Below are 23,535 nucleotides of genomic sequence, written 5' to 3'. Positions count from 1 at the left end.
GAGGGCAAGGTCATTTGAGTTTTTAACTGGAACAGTGTCCGCCACAAAACAGCAGATCGAGGTTCAATAAGTTACCGAAATGTGCTGATAAGCAATAAAGGTTCAACCGGAACTTGGCCGTTATAGATGAAGTGAAGTATATCTAATAACTGATCTACACGCCAGGTTTAACTCGGTAAATTCAGACAAATACAGGCTGAAGTTGTCGTGTAGCGTGCGCACTCATAGTTCAGCCGCGCGGAGGTTAAACTCGTTTCAGAGCCCGATAAAACCCCCGATATGCTTGGTAATATCGATAGATATCAATAGTATTGATCGATCATAATTATTTATCAAGGTAAGAAGGTGGTAAAAAAAATTGTGTAAATTTCGGTTCGTAAAAAGATAAATGATAAAAAAAAATTGCCATTCAGTTCAAATACATGATTCCATATATTTGTAATCGTATTATAAATTTATTTCATTTAGCTTTTATTCGGTCACTAATGATGTGTAAGAAATGGATGCATGGTGCGGTGTTATGTTTCTATGTATCACTTTAAATCATTTTTTAGATCTACAACATTGAACGACGGCAGAAAGAAAAGGAAGGTTTTCGATAATGATGAAACCCTTTTCTTCTCGGAGTCTATTATTCCGATATCTATCGATATTTAAGTACAGCGTGTAGACGCAACAAAGTATGCTTGTTGTTTAGTCGACCAAGTTAAGCCTGGCGTGTAGACCAGGTAAAATGGAAGTAGCAAAATATACACGTAGTTGTAGCGACTAGATTAAGGGGGGGGGGGGGGGGGGGGTTAAAAGCGAAAAAGAAGCATATGTTCGTGATTTTTTGCAGCGATATAAGCAATATTATTTAATTCAATTTATCTACATATTGTGGTACAACTTCTGAAGTATGTTAGGTAAAATTTTCAATAAAAAATGTTGATAAATACGCCTGTGACAGCAAATCTCCGGAGGCGCCTTGAAAAAGAGTTGTTTTGCGGTGAACATTGTAACTCGTTACCGGATCATCTGAAACAAAAAAATCGATATGCATTTTAAAGGTGATATATTTTCCCAGGTAATTACGAAGAGTTTTTTTTCTATTTTTTGCAGCATTTGGAAGTGAAAAACGCGATTTTAGGTAAAAAAATTTCGGTTTATTTGTTATTAAACAATAGAAAAAAAACTCTTCCTAATTACCCAGGAAAACATATCACCTTTAAAATGCATATCGATTTTTTTGTTTCAGATGATCCGGTAACGAGTTATAATGTTCACCGCAAAACAACTCTTTTTCAAGGCGCCTCCGGAGATTCGCCGTCACAGGCGTATTTATCAACATTTTTTGTTGAAAATTTTTTCTAACATACTTCAGAAGTTGTACCACAATATGTAGATAAATTGAATTAAATAATATTGCTTATATCGCCACAAAAAAAAAACACGAAATATGCCTCTTTTTCACTTTAAAAACCCAACCCAACCCCCCCCCCCCCCCTGAATGGATAAAAGTGCACTAAATGCACGTTCAACTGCTAACGTTGTGAAATGAGAATACGTTATTGATACCCAATCCAGAATTTCAAATTTTTCACCGACAGATTCAATAAATGGAATAAATAATTTTGTTTAATCGGGACTTCAAAATGTCATTTAACGAGTTTTTTTTAAAACAGTGTCTTCACAAGGGGATATCTATCTTTATCCGTTTAATTTAAACGTGTCCCTCTTGCTACAGCAACGCCATCTCATATGTACTCCACTTTACGGACACTTTTTATGCGCGGACATAGTCCTCCTATAGCTCTGAGTGAGACATGTTCTTTGAGATGGACAAAAAAATTTTTGCGGTTGGTCGGGTGTTTTATTAAAACTGCTAAAGGTCCGTATAGTCGTACAGTTGTCGAGTTTTTTCCTCATAAATCTGAAATCAGGTAGATCTTTCGCATATTAGTCGAAAAAACTTAAGGACGATGCCAATTATCCAATTATGGCAAATTAGACGTTGAAAGAATGTGCAGTTAGATTATAAGATTTAAAGATAAAATAACCCGGCTACCGCCGATAGGGAATGGAGGAAATTCGAGTAATCGGTCCACATTCAAATTATTCAAATTATTCAAATACGCGAATATTTCATTTAATTTTTTAAATAAATTTCTAAATTTAATTTAATTCAACCACTGATAACAGACTGAGAATTTACATTCATTGGACAAAACGGATTATGAAATAATCTGGTTAATAGTGTTTTAAATTACAAGTACGGTCTATTTAATGATTCACCATTAATCTCCACCTGTTTTTTAAGAATATGAAATGAAAATGCTGGAAAAATGAAAGTATTCTCAGAGAACAGCTTTACTTTCACTTTCACTAATTAGTAAAACACTAACCTAGATTAGTTGAATAATTATAAATACGGTTTCCCAACGATATATTCCAATATTAACACACTTAGAATTGTCTGAGATTTCTACACGCTTGGAGATTTCGATTCCCAAGCGTTTGGAAACTCACTGTATCGAAAACCTGAAATTTAGAATCCGTCAATATCGAAATGATACGATAAATCATGTCGTTGTATTTTGAATTACTCATGTTGGTCGAATCAAGGTGAAGTGTCTTGTATGTATTACTTTGCTTACTGTATGGAATTATAAAGGATAAATTTTGCTAGTCACAAAATATGTTCAAACTGAACCGTGACCCAGGGGTTAGAAATTTTTTACATGTTTTTAACTTTTCGCTCATTAAGTTTATGTGATTTGGAAGGACAAAGCATGTGAAGAACTTTGAGCACTCAGATACGATTTAGATAACTAACATAGGCGACGAATATTATTTTTCTGTGTTATCGATTTAATTGTAGATAATTAACACAAATAAACCGAATACGTTCAGTATGTAAAAACTATGAACAGTATCGATAATAAATGGATTCTGTACATATGAACATGTCATCATCGAATAATGAGCCTATGTCAATAACATATCTGTATACGATTATAAAATTGAAATTGACTATTTCACGTATTATTTTTCATTAGCTATCGATATATGAAGACTATCCAATGTGCTGATCACTGACGTTCTTAAGCATCAGCAACTGCAGGTTTTCGTTCTTTCCGAGGTGGTCTTGCTTCAGGATATTTGTCGGTTAAATAACTTCGTAATTCACCGTAGTTAGTCAGCAAACGAATTCTAACTTTGTCTTGATTTCTGTGATACTCTTGACGCCTTAAATAAATTTCCCACGATCTGTGTTTAGTGTAAAACGGAGGAAACTTTTTTTTCTGAAGAACCACCCGATTGTTCATCACATACTGGGTGTAATCCAGAATTTCATCTCGCTTAATTTCCTCACGCTTCCTGACGACTGGTGGAGAGGCAACGACTAGAGGAAATTCGCCAGTTTCCTTCTTGATTTCAACTAAATGCAACTTCTTTTCTTCTGCTATTTGAGAATGTGTTCTCTGTGGTAGTGGAACAAAAAATGATACTCTTTAGAATGAACTATTTGCATTACAATAATATTATACTGTAAGAAACTAGTGAAAAGTTGAACATTGGACAGTTGAAGGATAGCGACAAGTGAATATAATCAAGGAGAAGGAACATCACCACTGAAATAGAATAATACTGGGACGATCATTGTAGTGGGTGGGATTCCAGAGAGAGTGAGAGAGCAATAGCATGGAACAAGTGTTGTTTCCTTCCACTAACTACTGCAGATGCATGGGAGTCTAAGCAAAAATGTAACGTCACTGATTTACAAACAAAAAAAAAAAAAACACCCACTTGTACAAGCTTTTTGAAAAACTGTATCGGAGTGAGAGAGACAACATTTCCCGTTCATGCTACCTCTCTTCCCAGAAAGCCAGTTGTATATCTAACCGTACAAATGATCGTTCCAATATTACTATATTTCAGTGAACATCACCTGTTGCAACAATCCTATAAAAAATGCTTTAATGATGTGCTGCAGATTAGTGGAGCCTTCGATTCTCGAATACAAGTCTTTGATCCCAATCATTTCGCAACAACTTTTGATAGCTCTATGACATCGCAGTCCATAACCCTCTGGTTGTTTCTTCACAAATACTTTCGTTTTTCCAAATTGGGAGAAAAAGTCGTGATACACTGTAAGCAAAATTATTAAAATGTATAAATGTGAAAGTTGTGATATTTAATCTCATAGATAAAATTTATCAGAGTCCATTCAATACGGAGAACAGAATCTTGAACCTCATACCTGTATGATTGTTGTAAATGTTCACATGTAAGAGTCGTTGACCAGCACGGTTTTTGGCATTTTTTACAGCTGCTTTGCCCTCGACAGCTTTGCCTAGTGCAAAACCAGCTAATCCATTTCTATTTCCCGTTACAACAAAAACACTCATTCTTCTCTTGCGTCCCATGTTTGCGCTCATATTAAATACAGGCTTCGATTCCAAGCATATTGTGTCAAATCCCTCGAAAGTTTCTGTAATATTTGGCGATAAAAACATAGTTTAGATCATTACGTATCGATTTCACCTCCATAAAATCTGTAGTAAATGAAGTTGGCCAATCTTTGTAGTAATGTGAAGACTTCTTTTTGGATTTCAAGTCATACTTGATGAAAATAAATCTGAACATATGTATTAGCACGAAGGAAAATCATAACCTATCAGTTTAATTCAGGATTATGTATTGAATAGTTTGAATTAATTTCAACACTCGGTTATTGGCAAAGTTTTTCACATTTTGATATACCCTTTATAATAAAGTTACAATGACTTTACCTTCGCCTCTGGGATCAGGAGGCCCTATACTTCTTCCCGGTAATTTAGATCCAGACCAGCCCCGATCAAGCGGATGAATTTTAAACGATTTACGGCTGCTGTTTTCATCACGCAATTTCGCTAGCTTTGCCATCCGTTCCGGGTCTTCGGGAAGTTTCTCTTGCTGAATGAGTTCTTTACCCCGTAATACAGGGGCTGTTAGACCTGGCCATACCATGTTAACTTTTCCAACTCCGATTATTTGACCTCTGTTCAAATTTCTTGTCAATTTCAGCCCTTTTCCTCTGCCTCTCCTCCTCCCCGCATTGCTGACACTGGTAACACCCTTCCATAGAGCCTCAGCAGGTACTTGACAAGAAACATGGCACATGTAGGTAAGCATAGATGTTTATTTGGGGTATTCAGGGAAAACACTCAATTTAGTTTAGAAAATTTCCTGATTATTTCCTCTTTTTCTAACCGAAACTATGGTTCCTTTCTGAATTTGACATATCGCATTTCGCAACATTTATTATAAATTTTAGGAAACGGTCAAATCGAATGTTGCATTAATAAAACATAAAAGTGCGTAGATACTAGCACATGTAAAATTTATGTCCTAAGCACACATATTCACATTTTTATTAATGTAATCATCTCCATATGTATAAATAAACAATGATAGTCGAGCGAACACAGAAAGTAAAATAAAATATTAAAAACCAAAACTAAAAATTATGAATAACTAGATGAAATTATGACTAGCTGTATAACTTTGTGATTACAGTGAACACTACAGTTCGTGGATCTTCAAAAATGATTAATAATAAAAATAAAATCTTATACAGTGCTGTAGATAATTATGTTAAAAATATGTGGTAAATTTTAAATCAATCAAAATACCTATGGCTAAGTTACAATTCCCAGATTAAGAAAACCTAGTACGCACAGAGGCTTGTATCTCGGCCAATTGTTATCATTGTTGTATTTAATTAAATGCATTTACAAAGCTGGAAAACTGAACTGAAAGTGTTTAAACAGACATAAAAAACATACACAAGTTTAGCTACAGATAATTCATGAACGCCGACTTCTATTTTAGCCTCTCAGGATGGTCACACCCGTTAAAATGTGGATATCATTTATAATTTGACAACGTACTCCAATGATAAACTTGATTGTATTTTTTTCGTCTGTTCCTACTTCAAGCTTACTTCAAGAAAAGTTGATAGACGGTACAAAATCACTCAACTCACATTTATTAAAGAAATTCGTGTACCGAACCGTGGAGATTAAGGGAACTTTTGCTGTCAGTAGATTCTCATTCACTGTACTGACGAAATTTCGTTTCGGTAATTCCAATCCTAAAACAATTTTCAGATTAGAGGTTATGTGCCGCCGGCAAATGAAGTTCCATTAGGTTCAGCTAGATTCATATTGTTTTGTGCTTGCGTTTAATTAAAGTCTGTAAGATACAGCGGAAACCAATGCTTCTAATCGTTATCATACCGTGATTGGATGCGTGAAAACGTTGTGCAGCTTTCGCAACTGATTTGCAAGAACGGATAATGCGGTAAGCCATTTTTCTGTTCAACGTTAAACAACTACGATAACGACGAGAAGTTTAATTAATCAAGCATCTATTGAAGGAACATTTATAGTTATAAAAGGCCACTGTTCAAGTTATTGCAACGCATTTTACAATGTCAATAACAGAAATTATTTAAAAAGTGTATAAGACCATGCTTGAAAACAAGTATCTTCATGGACCGCGATGGTCCATGTTTCGGGCTGGGTGTAAGAAGCAGTAAGAAGCCTGAGAGGTCTTCCCGTAGTTCCCGTCAGTCGCAGTGTTGGCAACCTAGAAGATGGCGCTGATTGTACCAGGGGCGTAAGATTATCGTACCTGACGAAAAATTATCGTACATTTTGAAATAACGTAAAAAAGCGTTAGTTATTAATAAAATAATAAAATTAATATTACCGTGATCTTGTATTGTGCGCGACACGTACTTTTTCAAATTTTATCATTTTTACACGTGTTTACCGGGTAGTAGATGCTGGTAGATGAGGCTAAAATTTGTGCGATTCAAAAATTTTACGAGAATCAAATAGCTCCAAATTTAATCATTCAATTATTCATTTTATTCTTATACATATAAAAATGAAAAAATATATAATATTTAACATTATATATATTTATATATTGTAACGGGACGCCTCACCGGCGCGCCGCCGCCTGACGGTCAACCCGAACTCCAAATAGACAACAGTATACAAATTTCAAAGAAAGTCTCTACGTACACTCGGTGACCCCACCGCGTACCGAAAGACCAATTAAATCACGCGATTTACCGTGCTTCCTCTTCAAGGGACACGGCCAATTTTATTTCCCCAAATCTGCGAAACCATACGCCAACGCGTGTATAAAAGTCGGGCACAAATGTGTCTCGACATCTATCGTCTATCGTCACAGAACAAGCAGTAGATCAGTTATTCTGTCCGAATACGGACATGTTCAAATATCCGATTGCCGGATCACCACTTCCCAACGAGGAACTTGTAGTCGACACGAGTTACCGACCACGAGGCAGGGACGCGTTACTCCAAGCAGCCTCGACTACCACATTCAACTGAAGGAGGCTATTCAACGTAGATAACAAATTCCGTTTTTTCAATAAAGTTTTCAGGTATTAGGGAGCCGTGTTGAGTGAAGCCCAACATTGCGTCTGATGTTGAAACGCAGAGACAGTGTTCGTCACCTAGAATCCTTTAACCCTTAGGTAGGGCCCCTGAACCTGCAAAGAGCTACTTGCATTGCGTCAGGCCGTCTTGATGCAGGTGATGGTATAATTGCGCATATTTGCCGTCCTTCGGACAACCACGCCTTCACATATTTCATATCCCGTCTGGCTTTTCGTGAGACGAGATATTATAACCACGAAACAATAACTCGCGAACGACGATCCTTAATCGTCAGAGTTCACCAAATATCTGCCCGTGTGATAATTTAATAATTGAGTTTAGACACAATCGGTGAATTATTTCACATTACGTGCAGACAAATCGTGATATTCAGTGCTCGAGAAAACTCGAAACGTTTCAATATATATATAAGAGTAAACGATTATCCACCGAAATTTTTGTCCATTAGAAACTAATGACTTTATTCGTTCATTTAGGAAAAAATTCTAGGTATTTGAATATTATCGTACATTTGCGTACGATAATGAATCGCTATCGTACATCGTACGTTGGTATGAAATTGTCGTACATGTACGATAATTATCGTACGGTTGCCAACACTGGCAGATGATACAGAACAATAGCAGAACCTAATAGACGATTTTGATTGCGTTCACAAATAATCTATCCGAAGTTACTAGGTTTTTAGTGATAATATCTGCGATGTTGTCAAATTAGCTGAAAATCTATCGACATTTATCGATGCGCCTGTGACTAGTTTGCATCGATGAATATCGTTACGTCGAAGTTACAGAATAACCCTACTGTAATATCCGACCGGAACGTCCGTATGTTTTATCGACTATTATTACTGCATGTTACTTTTATCAACTAACCAAACTCGAAGTACGAGAATCTTGTAACCATAAGAAATTAAAACAACTGTCTAACTATTTGGAATATCCCTAGATGGAAATAACTATGAAATTCACTAGCCAAGGCTTAAAAACCATGTTACGAGATCTTCGTACCACAGAGAACTATAATACTATTATGCGTTATTATATACCACTATCATATTAACACTATAATTAACTGACACAATTATACCCAATTATTATATAGCACTCAACAATGCCATTTGTGCATTCGGAGGTGAGAGCTATACTATAAGCAATATACGCTTTACTATATAGCCCGGAGTAAAGAAGATTGTAAAACCATAGATAAATGCATAACCAATATAATATAAAGATAGTACTGCTGCAACCCATAAAATCAGAGGCTGCAAAACCATCAAACCGTGAATGCTAATTACCCAGCATGAAGTATACCTTCTTCCGTGACGCCGTATTGTAGGCAACACGCGCAACGTTTTGAAGGCAATGCAGATCTCCAATGTGGAGCCATAGGGAGCTTCACCTAGAGAATACATTAGGGAACTTACCGACGAAACGAAAACATTCTAGAAGCTTCCAAGCCGATTTATATCAATATAAGAATTAACAATTACAGAAGGGAGTTATATACAAAAAGCACACATGTAAACCTGCTCTAAAGCTATGAATTATCAAATTACTAAATACTCTAAATCTGTTAAAATAGCTATAACACAAACAGCTAAGGATATTCGCAGCAGCGCGATTCTAATAATGTTAAGCAAATAACAAACTATGTTTTATAAACAATCGCTATTGTACTCCAGGTTAATAACGACAGTAGTCGACTATAATACATATGTAACTCTATATAGAAACAGCTATAAAACTAACAAACGACAGGTAACCAAAATGAAATATGGGCTTTGTAACGAGCAAGATAGCAAAAACATTAAGAGGTAGACAGGTAGTTAAGTGGCTGAGGGGGGCCAGAAAGGGGGCTGGCGCCTCAACGAAAAGCTCACGCAGTTCGGAGAACTATGGAACAAAGTCCACGCACCTACACCACCGCACCAAGCAGCGTTATACCATACAAGACTCCATAATATATTATACCATACGTAAAAACCTACAATATAGTAATAGCTAATGGACTAAGATAACAGGCGTGCATGTGCGAGGATGTCGTGCCCTAATTAGTTCCTAGAAAAAGGAGGGGGGTGGGCAAAGGTGACCAAAAAACTAAAGAGGGGGATCGTTCTGCGCAACGATCGACCCCTATAAAAACGGCGACCGATCACTCGATCGTCCTCTCGGTTTCTACCTCCAGATTCGTGATCTTGTTCCGGTGCAGTCTCGCGGTAAAATCCTTTAGCCTTTTGCATTAAAACTTTCATACAACGTTACTCTGCCCAAAAGTTCAGCGAGCTTCAACTCTATTTTGTCATACTAAGTTTAAGATCTTACACTGTGTAACTCTGCGTTTGTGACTTTTTAAATATCAAACTTATAAAATAAACAAAATTAGTCAAAATATCCAAATATTAAAGTCAGTTATTCCGCTAAAACCTCTCACCAATCTACAAGTCATCGCATCCAGAATACTCTCAAAAAGGTAAGCCAAATTAAATCTTTTATCCAACAATTTCTCCCTCTTCGGTTCGTTCGACTAGAGCGACAGAATGCCCGTTGTCCGGTGTATTTCAATACTTAATCGGTAATTGGTGACCCAAACTACTGATGTGAGTCTAGCTGTAGCTGCGTGTGAATGTTTCCGGTGTCTAACATCTGGAGATTTCCACTAGGTACTGTTCGACGTCACACTACGTCGCTAGCATCGTCGATGCAAGCGACAACTGTCGCTAGCTAGCGACAACGATAATTGTCGGTAGAGAGTTACGGAATCCCGCTACAGATCACTGCAGACCACTTATGCGTGATACCATGTACCTCTAGTCCATACTCTTTGCCTCTAGTCTCCATGCGTGATATCTCCTCTGGTGATACCGTCATGGGAAGTAGCCGGTATAATCAAAAATGGCGTCGATTATGTTTTTTAGGTTATTGACAAAACGTAAATTGCTATCTAAATATAAAAGAAGTCTGTGTATCCCTCGTATATCAAGTTGTAAATACAGTACCCAGAATCGACAGCTCGAGAAATCAGAAGTCCGCGTTAATCTTAGTAATGGGTAAGCAAATCACTCAAACATTTCGTCCAAACATAACCTTAAACTCATGCAGCTTAACCAACAAATACAAAAATGTATTTTGATCTCTAATTTTAACGAATAGATGCTTAAAAACGTGACTTGGGCTTATCTTTTGCTCTATGTAAATTAAAACGCAATCCTAAATCATCTAACACAATAGCCAACTTTATACCTTGAACAACTGTGTTCAATTGATGTTTTCCTAATTCCATTGCACGATTGAGGGGTTGTAATTAATTGAACACCTACACACTTCTAACCGATGTTGTTTTCATCCCTATTTCTGCATTTGAGGGTAATTCTTTGCAATTCCAAGATCACACAGGTAGCGCAATCAGTTATATGATTTGATAATTTTTAGGAATGAACTCACATTCTCGACGGGTCAATACGCCAAACTGGCAGATGGATGTGCGGTAGCATCGATTGGTGACACCGCCGTTATGGTCACAACGGTCAGTAAAGTGAGAGCTTCAAATAACTTATTTTTACCGCTTGTCGTCGACTACAGGCAAAAGGCAGCAGCCGCCGGTCGAATACCTACAAATTTTTTCCGCAAGGAACTGGGTCCCACCGAACATGAGATCCTGACCAGTCGCCTAATCGACCGTTCCCTGCGTCCGCTATTCCCAGACAAATACTGCTATGACACTCAAGTGATGTGCAACATTTTGGCTGTCGATGGAGTCAATGACCCAGATATAATTTCGATAAACGCGGCATCGGCAGCTTTGTCTTTGTCGGATATTCCTTGGAATGGACCGGTCGGTGCTGTCAGAGTGGGATTAGTGGATCAAGAAATCCTTATAAACCCGACGAGAAGGCAGATGCAAAAAAGTGATCTGAATCTAATAGTCAGCGCAATGGCGAACAGTCTTATTGTCATGCTCGAAGGCTCTGCAAACGATATACTTCAGCCTGATTTTTTCAAGGCGTTAAAAGTTGGTGTCAAAGAATGTCAGAACATTGTACAGAGCATATTACAGTTGCAAAAGCAATACGGCAAAGCTAAAAGACAAATCCAGGCAATTCCTGAGACACACGAAGAGATCAAAGAGTCCATAAAAATTCTCTCAGAAATGAGGCTGCGGGAAATATTCAGAGATCACAAACATGATAAAATATCACGAGACAATGCAGTGAATAACATAAGAACTGATGTCATTGAGAAAATTAAACAGGAACATCCCAATATCGATTCTACTGTTGTATCGGAAGAATTTTCAGCGCTAAGCAAAGAGATATTCCGGTCGCTCATCTTTGAAGACAATGTAAGGTATTTGATGTTCCTAATTTTTTTCACTTATGTTTATTTTTTGTCATTTGTACCACAGTGGGTAAAAGTGGATGAATTTTGAGAATTTATATCTCAACAACCTGTTGTTCAATTCGATTGAGGTTTGTTTTACGGTCCGCTCTCATAATAGTGCCGGTGATGGGGGGGAGTATTTATCTTGGAACTCAGGTACTACCTCCACTGACGCACGTTCAAACTGTCGGAATTATCGGCGCGCTCTCGTAATAGTGCCGCCGCGCCGGGTGAACTGTGACTACTTGTGTATATTTACATACCTATATTCGTTTTCCTTATCATATAAAAATGGATTATTTCGATTTTCTAATTTCAACTTTTTTTTCTAAATTTCATTATTTTAAGAAAACTTTTCACACCTATCCCCATTTATTCCACAAAATGTGTTAAATATACACATTGATATAATAAAATCATCAAATGTACACTACCGGCGGAAAGTTTCCGGACAAGAGTTGGAAAAAGTGCCGGAACGGTTTTTTATGCTATTTCGCCGGTAGTTGGCCTAGGCCAATTTGACTAACGGCATTTTAAAGACGGGGGATTTACCTACATTTTGGCTTCTCAAACAAATTTTTACGATTTTTTTGACACTTAGCACCCAGTTTTGAAAACGAACATTTTTTGTCGTTTTTTTGTTCTTTTGTGAGTGGACCCCGTTTGCACTAAAAATCTTTTTTATGTATTTCTCCGACTCAAATCATAAAGGGGGAAGCCTAAGCTTCAATTTCATTTTGTAGAAAAATTTTTGCGATTTTTTTTCCTCAGAAATATTTCGTTTTTTGATAAAAAATAGACAATTTGAATATTGCTCCGGAGTACGAAAACGACGAGGTTTACAACAAAACCTCAGAACCGTAAAAAGTTGCATTACTTCTTGTTGAGTTCATGAGAATTTTTTCAGATTTTTTTTGCGAAATTTCTTTTAATCTATTTCCGGTCGGCACACAATTGATCTCAACACCATGATAGTAATATAATTAAATTTTTTACCTACATATTATACTTTGGTCTTGTTGAAGAAACCGCCTCTCATTATTATTTTAATAATGATAATCGAAATTTATGACATTTTTTTGAAAATAATATTATTACTATATTGTGAATTTTGTGATGAAATAACATTATTAAAAAAATAATAACAATAAATTTAATTTAAAGCAGAGAATTATACGCTATTTCATTGAGCCAGTGTTTGGCTCTATTCAGAGAGACGAAAATGAAACCTGATGTGAGCCCGTGGTGGGGGTCACGTTCGATCGAGAATAAGGGAAAGCGACACTATTGGGAGTAGCACTATTACGGGAGCGGACTGTATTTAAATTTATTAGATTCAGCTTCATTGACATATTTTATTCACAACAATTAATTAACATGAAGCATTGGTATTGACTATAATGTCTATCGTTCTGTTCAGTGGGATATTTTACTGTGTCCATGGAATCTCAGAAATGACTAGACCAATCTACGATAAATTTGGAGACAATATTCATGAATAGATTGTCTTTATCAAAATTCTAATTTTTTCAAAATTGTATATATTATTAATTAATACAACATATTTAAATTTTGGTCGGAAAATCAAATTTCAACTTCAAACGGTCGTTATTTTGTTTACATACCTGATTAAAAAATTTCCGTTTAATGGCAAAACGGGTAGGCTATCGAAGATACTGGCTTCAAATTTGAACTAGATCGGTAGAATTATTTTTGAGATACTGTGGGTATCACAAAACATGTCACAGAGTGCAACAGTTGACGTCAATGAAAATACTTCCTGTAAATTGATTCCATTCAAAAAAAATACGGATACACAGCTTGATGTACATACTTTTGGACAAAAAAATCCATATCGAATTGAATTATTTGATGTGTAGATATAAATTCCCATAATTCACCCACTTTTCAGTCATATACTCGCCTAAACCCTCTTGCATTTAAGCCATATGTTTTCATTATATTACATATTGGAAGAAATGCGAAAATGAATCAATTTCTTACTAACTTACAACTGCCATACTGATGCTTAATGTTTTAGTTTGATGATGATGCTAAAGTTTAATGCTTAATCTACTATCTCTTGATTGATAAGGTGTGACGGGCGAGAGCTTCATGAATTGCGCGACATATCGTGCCAAGTCAATCTTCACAACCCCCTCCATGGGTCTGCAGTATTCCAGAGAGGACAAACGCAAGTGTTCTGTACAGTAACTCTAGATTCACCGGAAAGTGCTCTGAAACTGGATACCATTTCTATGCTGACAAGGTAATTAGTTGAATAATTATCATTGCAAAAATTATTATGACTTTCTATTCTTTGTAAAAAAAGTTAAATGCAGGTTTGAATTCTAGTCACTTATAGGGTTGTTCAAAAAAGAGACCAGAATATTCAGATTCAAGGAATCTCGGAGCGATCTGACAACTTTCTGTTTTCAAAAAAATGAAACAAGTCGTGTTTTACGTTTGTTTGCTCTCTTAAGTGATGTAATTCCTTCAAACTTTGGGAAATAGTAGAACATGCAATAATATTAGTATGTATTAGAGTAACTATAATTATGGGAGTTACAGATGGAGAGAGAGAATAACTTCTACTGATGATGCAAAATATTAGGAGTGAAATTATCGAGAGTGTATAATCTACTGTATTGTGAAATTTTATCTGAATGTTATGAAAGCTAGTTGCTGCTTTCTTTGTTTTATTTCAATACACTTTACACTCAAATGGGTTGTTTATGTTTTCTATTTCCAGTGGAATAAAGGAAAAAAATTTTTTCTTGCACTACGAGTTTCCACCATTTGCAACAAATGAAACTGGACGTTCAGGACCGAGTGGACGAAGAGAGATTGGTCACGGTGCTCTTGCCGAGCGAGGATTACGTGCTGTTCTTCCCAAAGACTATCCCTTTACTATAAGGCTCACCAGCGAGGTATTAGAGTCCAATGGTATGTAGTTATATAAATCGATCCGACGTTCTAAAATGTCTAGTATTTCACAGAAACAAATGTAAAAAAATTATTTCTAGCCTTTCACATACACAGATTGAAAATGTTGGAAAAACGTGTTTTTCTGACAATTCCTGATGAGAATTCTTAAAGCAGATTTCATATTCGAGAAGATTGGATTTTTTTTTACAAAGGAAATACATTAGGTTATATTTTTTCCAATAAGAGGAAAAGCTAAAAATTTTGCATCAAATGGAAGTCTAAACATTTGCGACATGAAGCAGTAAAATATACTGCAATTTGCTTTTTAAAGGCTCTTCGTCAATGGCATCTGTTTGCGGTGGAAGTTTAGCCCTGATGGATGCTGGTGTTCCAATAACCACAGCAGCTGCGGGGGTAGCGATGGGTTTGATTACAAAGTATGATGAAACTAAGCAGATCAACGACTACAAAGTCCTCACAGATTTATTGGTATATTATACGTGCTAAGTATTCTATTGTGGCTTTTTGTTTTTTCTTTCTGGAATTAGTGTGCGTTTCCATTTTCTTTCCACTATCGTTGAGTAAAATCACTCGTAGTCCATTTTTGTGCTATTATTTTCAACCAAAGCTTGTATGCTAAGCATGTAACGTTGATATATCACCAGGGTATCGAAGACTACATGGGCGACATGGACTTCAAACTAGCGGGTACAAAGAAAGGGATCACGGCCGTACAAGCGGACATCAAAATTCCCGGGATTCCGTTAAAAATTGTATTTGAAGCATTGCAGCAAGGCCATAACGCGAAATCAAAGATTATTGAGATCATGAATTCTGCGATCGCCAAGCCGAGAGAAGTGAAAAAACCAAATATGCCTGTGTCGGAAATGCTTGAAGTACCCATTCATATGCGAGCCAAGTTTGTTGGAATTTCAGGCTCGAATCTTAAAAAAATACTCGTCGAAACTGGAGTTCAGGTTCGAGTTACTTCAATCAATGATCATATTTAATTTTTACTGTGAGAATTTCCATCGTTGCATGATATTTAGAGTAATGCACTGTTTTTTTTTTTATTCCTTAATTATGGAAACAAATGTATCACACGGCTTATTGCAGGTGAATCAAGTCGATGACACGATCTTCTCACTGTTTGCTCCTAATCAAACTGCAATGGACGAAGCAAAAGAAATAATTGATCGGATTCTTACTGCGGAACGTGAGCCAGTTTTAGAGTTTGGGGCAATTTATAATGCCAAGATTGTGGAGATTCGTGACTTAGGAGTGATGGTCACATTGTATCCGAGTATGAATCCGGCATTGTTGCATAATTCGCAGTTGGATCAACGGAAAATAAATCATCCAAGTGCTCTGAATTTCGAAGTTGGTCAAGTGATACATGTTAAATATTTTGGCCGAGATCCTGTATCAGGAGCGATGAGGTTATCGAGAAAAGTTCTACAAAGTGGTGCTGTCGCGCCTGTGAAAAACTTTACAAATTCGTGAATAAGCGATATCTAGAACAATAACAAAACGAATTGCAAGCCATGATTTTTTACTTATGAGCAGGTCGTTCAGGGTGTGTACGATATGTACTATAAAGCTAATAAAAAATCATTGTTCGCAGCAAAATCGCTCGCGGCAAGTGGATTTAACCAATCAAGAAATCGCATTCCGATTTTAGAACATAACTACTTATTACATATTGTATCAAGTAATTAGATGTTTGTTCGAAATACCATAGGTTGTAAATATATCTTGAATTTAATTACATTTCGTCATGTCTGTTTAAATGAGGTACAATTTGTGTTCCATTCTATTTAGTTTACTCGCATTTTTCACAAGGGTTCTTAATAAATTTGAAATTCTTAATTTCGTGCTAAAAACATCAGGTTTGACTCTTGAGACACTCTTAATGATTTGTAGCAAATCCAATGTTTTAGATGCGAATTTAGTTTCTTCACTCACTTTAATTCTATCACAGAGGTTACACTTTTAAGAGCGGTCAATTTTTACTTTTTATCCGATTCCGGAAATCGACGTTTCGAGTAATAGTTTCGATTAATAGTTTCGATTTTGAATAATCAATGAATAATCGATATGTTCTGCACATTTTTATGCCGATATCTCTACCAATATGAACATATGTCAATCAAACAGTGTGCTTGTTACTGGACTGGAATATTTCGAGGAGCTTTACTAAGTGTAATAAGATATCTGTTCATAACGATAAACTCGTTTCTAGTACAGCAATAAAAAAATTACGTATTTTAAATGATGTACGTAACATTGGATTGGCGAGATGACATTTTTCGAGTAGCGTATTCTTGAGGTATTCTACAGTTAACGCTCGATGCCTTGACCAAAGCTTAGAGCATGTAATCTAAGGACCAAAGCGTTGACGATTTATCGGGTAATATATGCTTGGCTTATTTGATTTTTGCTCAAATTCTAGTAATTTAATCGCGTCTCCAACCGACTGCACTGAGTGCGATTTCCCCATTTTTTAACCAATGAGAAGAGCGAAACCCTGGAGAAGACGCACTCAGTGCAGCCAATCAAGAATGGTATAATATTTTATCGATATCGTGGTAATCGAAAGTTTGATGAGTCGCATTAGTCGATTAATTGCACCTCACGACGTCGGTTTTTCAGACTTGAAATGTCGAAAAATTTCGCAACGATTAGCAGAAACAAGTTATAAAATCATACACATGTCGTTGATAGAAAAACAATTCTGTTATAAGACATGGATCCAAATGAAGTGGAGTTCTTGGGGGAGAAACAATTGGTGACAATTATACCAAGTTTCACTTTCAATCAGATTCATTTGATATCTGGATCAATTGGACCGTTTCGAGCCGGCTTACCTACTCAAGTTCCGATTTGGTTGGCAGTTAATTTAAAACAACAACAAAAGTGTCGCATTGTCGGTCAAGAATGGATGGACGCCAAGCTATTGATAGACGTGAAGGACGAAGAAAAAACATCCAAGTTACTATTAATATTTGCCCCACGCGATTCCAAATTCACGGAATCCCATAATCTGCTTACTGTCAACCTAACCTAACCCAACCTTTCTTGACATTTCTTAACAAATCATAAAGTTGAAGTTCGTAACTTGAATATAACTATACATTTTTATAAAAAATCATTATTTCTTAACAATGAAACCGCCTGATAATTAGTAAGCCGTAATTCAGCATTAACAAACTCCAATTATACAAATACTAATTCAAAAATATTTCTGAAGCTGCAAAGTAATGATTTACTTTTATTCCAACGTTTCGTTACGTTAATGTTACTAATTATAGCTCCATGACAAATTATGCATTATTTTAGATGGCAACACAGATTGATGCATTTTTTGAAATTTTCATTTTCTCAAATATCAATCATGTCGTTACATAAGTTACGTATGAATGTGGTTTGGTGTACCGTTCCTTGTTTTAATGACTTTTCTCTAGTGGGGTTGCGGTTGGAATAACGAAGTTGAATGTAGCGACAAGCTATAGAAATAAAGTTCACAAATTATTAAAACATTCGTGCAAAGTGTAAGAGAATGATAAAAGATACACATTTACAGTCTTGATAGATAGAACTCTATGCATAACTGAATTCGAAGTGTAATGCAATAGTGCCATTTATGAAAAATAAATTATTACGCAACTTTAGGACTATTCATGTTATTGCTATTTACGTAAGCATGCATCAAAAATATGAATATAAACAAGGTATGAAGTCTCATTGATCATGTAGGGTTCTTAGAGAACTGATTCGTAGGTGATGAACTTGACTAAGTTTTTCAATTATACACATTATTGTAAGCTACCGTTACCAAAATTATGTGCTTTCAACACTACAACATAGCCAAGTTGAACTTCCATAAATAGTCGATATTTTCATTAATTACATAGTTAATTGCACATTTTTTGTATAGATTTATATTGACGAAGAGAGTTTTGTCAAATTGACCCTGAATTATAGTTTCCCGAACACTTCAATAATCTTTATCATAAAGTTCATTAGCTGTGCAATGAATTTTTAAATATAACAATTTTCAATTATTAATTAATATTTGACTCGCAATTCTAGTGTTACCTAAGAAGTGGTGTTTAATAACATAAGCATTGTATTTGTGGAGCATACAGAATGAATGCGAAAGATGAAAACATGAAAACTGTGATAGCTCAGCCTCGATTATAACATGTTTTTTTCAATAATTAATCTACATATTAAGTAATTGACTAAACTTTGTATTTCAGGTTTTTCACAAAAATGCCTAGTGATCACTACATGGACGAAACTCTCATGCTTTTGGGTGTAGCTCCAGAAGACATTCCACAGGCTGAAGAGATCAGAACAATTGTTAAGGTGATTAAATTTGTGCAAATCGCACATTTTATGCATTGCGAATAATCGTTCAAAAATTTTCTGACTCACAGCCCTTGAATTTAAGATCAGATAATCGAAATTCAACATGGTGGATACAAAAATTTTTTTATTAAAATTGTTATTTTTGTAGACTCAAGAGGGCTAAAATTTGTTCTAGGATCTGTGGGATATTCGTATGTCTAAATTACGTACTTCAGTCGATGCCTTCATGAAAAGTGACAGCGCATTTGCTAAACTAGACCATTTGACACCGATGGAAATAAATTGCATACGGCCTTCGCTACCTCATGCTCTTGATCAGCGAGATCGCATTCAAACGGTATGCATTTTGAGTAAGAATTTCTTCTCTGCATGCACGATGTAAGGAGACTGTAGTGTGTAGATGTTATGTTTACCCTTTCAATACCCGGTATACATTTTGTTTACACCAAGCCATGTATGATTTTACAGATAATGTTCAGCTGTACACTTCCCGTTTTCTATCCTTTCTGTTCTTGCAGAAAAATTACTAGGAATTTTTAGAATGTTTTTTTCCAAACCAGCCCATAATTTCGTAACAACTTGACATAGATGTAAAGTTGCAATCAATACTCAGTCAATTATTCAAGAAATGGGTGTAGAGACTTGTTTCCCAAAGTTTCAAACGTATCAAAAACCTGATTGCATGCGAAAATTTTGTAAAACGAACACAGTATTGCTGAAATGAGGGGATCAGAAGTTACAAAGTTTATTCAAACTTTCAACCTTCTATATTTTGACCTGTGTAAATGATAACTAGTAATCCTGAACTACTTCATTGTAATGATTAATGTGAGTTTCAGTCGAGAGTGAAGTTTGTAATGTTAACGTTATTAAACATTATAAGAGAATATTTCCCGGGTTTTTAGTTCGAAAAGAAGTACATTTTGATTTGTGCCTTGCGGTTTACTGCAACTGTGGCACATTTCAAATTGCCAAATTGCAATTTAATAAGACAGCCTCATTGCATTAAACCTGAACACTTCAATTTCCTTCTTATTCCTGTGTGACTGTTATTGAAATCCGACCTGGATTTCAAGATTGTGTAATTTTCATCTTCGTATTCATATACCTACATATCTTTGGAATCGAAAAACAGGTTCGAAATAACGAAATTCTTCATCTTTCAGTGTGGAAGCAGACCAAGAGATTCCCAGGACACACAGCGTTCATAGAATACCTGTAATATAGTGTAGAAAATCGTTCATACTTGTAACAGCCAATAAGATAATTGTTTTACGCTCCAAAGTTACTTGTTTTTGACAATATATTATGCATCTAATATTGTTATATCTGGCGTTGGCTGAAGACTATAAAGACAGTTACCCTTACGGGCTTTAGTGTGACAACCGAAATTCGCCGCGCGCTTACGCCCTCTGCGGTGTTCCAGCGGCGGAGTTGGGAACTTATTGCAAAGCATCAGACGGTTACCGATCACGACATGATGTTGGTTGCAATAACCTTTCGAGTAACACAGTCGTCGTAATGGTAAGCCCAAGTCAATATTTAGCTTGTGCGTACTTACCGACTTATAACGTTACCGAATCGTCAGCGATTCAAGAAATTAATAATGAGAATCAATTCCTTCCAAAATTCCTAGCAAAAACGTGATTTAATTAAAATATAGGTACCCGGGAAAAGTATGTATACATGGATGATGAATAATGATAGATCAGATGTCATAATGATGCAGAGACCAAAAAGTATATAGGTATGTGTATGCGGTCCACGTACGATATTAATATATATGATCCATACGTGATGCATACTATAAATTTTATAATTTTCCAGGAGACAAACTAGATTATCTACAATAATACGTTTATAATATGAAATTAGAACAATTATCCATTTCGAAATGGGATTCTTTTCGACACGCGCTCGATCTATTCCATAACATTAATATTCGTAATTATTCCAACAACTTTTCTTTTGCTCTCTCGATCTTGACTTTTCGTAGGCACAGAATCGAAATACTGTTTCAGCTAGTCGCTATTGAAGTATCTACGTTGGATAGAGAAGCAATGTTGTTTTTCGAAAAGTGTTCGTATGGAAAAAAATTCAGAGTAACTGTAACACATCACGGATGCGCTAATTTTGATGGAGATGTAATGAGATGCTCCGTATATGAGACAGTATTGAACGCAGTGTTCTGATTTAGAGGCGTAGAAAGGTGATTGTCGGCGATTATTTTTTTTTTTTGATAGGGAGAGAAAGAACGCAGGTTCTTATAGTTAGGGAGCTGGGTGCCAAAATGATATATGATTTGATCATGTTTCACATTGATAGGGATGAAAGTTCAGATCAATACGAATCGAATTGGTCCAGTCGCCGAAGGTCATATGTCGCTGACTTTTTGAGTTACAGCGCTTCAAAAATTTTTAAAAAAAAGGGTGTGGTAAATTATTTAATCATGTCTGCCGTTCGGACTGCTGGTCAAAATCATCCCAAAAACGAAGAAAATCGAAGAGGCAGACATCCAGACCGCCGCATTATCGCGGGATGAGGTCGTAAAAATGTAAAAAAAAAGCTCTACAAAATCATTTGATCATGGTTCTAGTTGTGCCCATTCGATTCATTAAGACTCCCGGAAGGCAAAAAACAAAAGGCAGACATTTTGGTGACTGACTTTGAGGTGTACAATGTTTTTAAGTGCGCGCAGAATCAAGGGAAAGCGGGTATTACGGCTGATTATTGTTATTATTAATAGTTTTATGATTATTAAATTTTTTGTTTTTTTATTCAATAAAGTTCAGGGTTAGTGAATTAAAGTCGTAATAAAAAAAACAGTTTATTAGTACAAAGTAAAAGAACGTAAAAAAAAGAAAAGTAAAAGAAGTTCTGATAATCAAGTTCGTTTAAAATAATATATACTTAAATGGTCTGCCTTTGGAAATGCAGCGGTCTGGATGTCTGCCTGTTCGATTTTCTTCGTTTTTGGGATGATTTTGACCATCAGTCCAAAGGGCAGACATGATCAAATAATTTATCACACCCTTTTTTTTACATTTTGGAAGCGATGCAACTCAAAAAGTCAGCCTTACCATGGTAGCAGACTATTTTTTTGGGGTTTCTCACATTGTCTTTAATCGAACAATTAAGGTCTGCCAAGTGTTCATTTCATATAAACTTTTTTAAATATTCATATTCATATTCATTTTTATCAATGGATGCTTTTGTACTAGAGGTTTACAATCAGTTTATCACAGTTATGAGACAGTATTATATCTCATTTTTAATCTTAGATCACCACATCTTCTCTAGCACCTTCGCGGGTTGCATAAGCCCTTAGAGAGCTTGTTCGCGATCTCGATCCTTATAGCTAGCTTAAAACTACTTAAACCCTAACATACAATCCTTATTTATTATATTGTGGTCTTTTCCTTATTGCAATGAAAACAGAGAATATCTTTATCAATTTATAAAATTTTAGAGACAGTCACATATATATACATATAATAATTGGATATAATGGTGTTAGTTAATTATGGTGTTAATATGATAGTGATATATAATAACGTATTATAAATTATAGGTCTTTGTAGTGCGAAGATCTCGTAACATGGTTTTTAAGCTTTGGTTGGTGAATTTCATAGTTATTTCTATCTAGGGATATTCCAAATAGTTAGACAGTTGTTTTAATACCTTATGGTTACAAGATTCTCGTACTTCGAGTTTGGTTAGTTGATAAAAGTGACATGCAATAATAATAGTCGATAAAACATACGGACGTTCCGGTCGGATATTATATCTCCATGGGTGAGCCACTCACTTTTGTCATTTTCACTCGATTCGAGACCGTAATAAGCCCCCTGTGTGTAAAACTGTGATCGGGCCTCAGGGGCGGTCGCGGCATCACCTGGCGGATGTCTTTAAAAATTCTACCTAAAAATCATGCTGGTTGTAATAAGTCTATGGCACGGTCTTACATACAGGTCTGGTAACTCCGGCACTTTTGAGTGGTAGGGGGTGTCACCGTTAGTGAGGCACACGGTCATGTTTCATATCTATCCGCTAGGGTTGCCATTGGCCCGGGGTATGATAGATACAGATATATACCGATAAGATAACCTGCTCATTGAAGTTTTTGACAGTTCATAACTCAGTGTAAAGTGTGTAAACGGTGTAAAAAAACGATTCATCCGCGTTGAGAAATGCCAAAAGCCTGCATCGTCCCGAACTGCTGGAAAACGTTCAAGAACGGCAGTGGAAAGTGTTCCGTGTTTAAAGTTCCACAGGATGAAGAATTGCGTCAAAAATGGGACACAAAAATCTACACAAGATCTCAAACTGTCTCAAAAGTTGTGAGCCCTCGCTTGATGTTTATGGATTTTATTGACTTAAATATTTGAGCATTC

At 36.0% G+C, this 23,535-nt stretch overlaps 3 protein-coding genes across 3 annotated transcripts; 2 read left to right on the top strand and 1 right to left on the bottom strand.

The window, feature by feature from the left end:
- Window positions 1-2,238: 2,238 nt before the first annotated feature.
- On the bottom strand, window positions 2,239-6,551 carry LOC124182619 (28S ribosomal protein S5, mitochondrial). Its single transcript, XM_046570114.1, has 6 exons — window positions 6,264-6,551; window positions 6,011-6,118; window positions 4,776-5,123; window positions 4,244-4,474; window positions 3,932-4,131; window positions 2,239-3,464 (listed from the first exon to the last, which is right to left on the bottom strand). The coding sequence occupies exons 1-6, from the start codon at window positions 6,334-6,336 to the stop codon at window positions 3,084-3,086; spliced, it is 1,341 nt and encodes a 446-aa protein (XP_046426070.1). The 5' UTR covers window positions 6,337-6,551; the 3' UTR covers window positions 2,239-3,083.
- Window positions 6,552-10,247: 3,696 nt separating this feature from the next.
- LOC124182569 (polyribonucleotide nucleotidyltransferase 1, mitochondrial) lies at window positions 10,248-16,537 on the top strand. The gene is made up of 7 exons (XM_046570012.1): window positions 10,248-10,509; window positions 10,892-11,806; window positions 13,935-14,108; window positions 14,592-14,785; window positions 15,099-15,256; window positions 15,433-15,744; window positions 15,884-16,537. Exons 1-7 carry the CDS (start codon window positions 10,355-10,357, stop codon window positions 16,268-16,270), a joined length of 2,295 nt encoding a protein of 764 aa, XP_046425968.1. The 5' UTR covers window positions 10,248-10,354; the 3' UTR covers window positions 16,271-16,537.
- An 850-nt stretch (window positions 16,538-17,387) lies between these two features.
- Window positions 17,388-20,425, top strand: LOC124182570 (probable DNA replication complex GINS protein PSF2). The gene is made up of 4 exons (XM_046570013.1): window positions 17,388-17,758; window positions 19,030-19,138; window positions 19,317-19,478; window positions 20,308-20,425. Exons 1-4 carry the CDS (start codon window positions 17,514-17,516, stop codon window positions 20,350-20,352), a joined length of 561 nt encoding a protein of 186 aa, XP_046425969.1. The 5' UTR covers window positions 17,388-17,513; the 3' UTR covers window positions 20,353-20,425.
- Window positions 20,426-23,535: the final 3,110 nt, after the last annotated feature.

This window comes from Neodiprion fabricii, chromosome 5 (genome assembly GCF_021155785.1).
Source record: "Neodiprion fabricii isolate iyNeoFabr1 chromosome 5, iyNeoFabr1.1, whole genome shotgun sequence".
Taxonomy (NCBI): Eukaryota; Metazoa; Arthropoda; class Insecta; order Hymenoptera; family Diprionidae; genus Neodiprion; species Neodiprion fabricii.
Note: the sequence above shows the minus strand (reverse complement) of the source record. Positions and strands in the feature narration are given on the sequence as shown.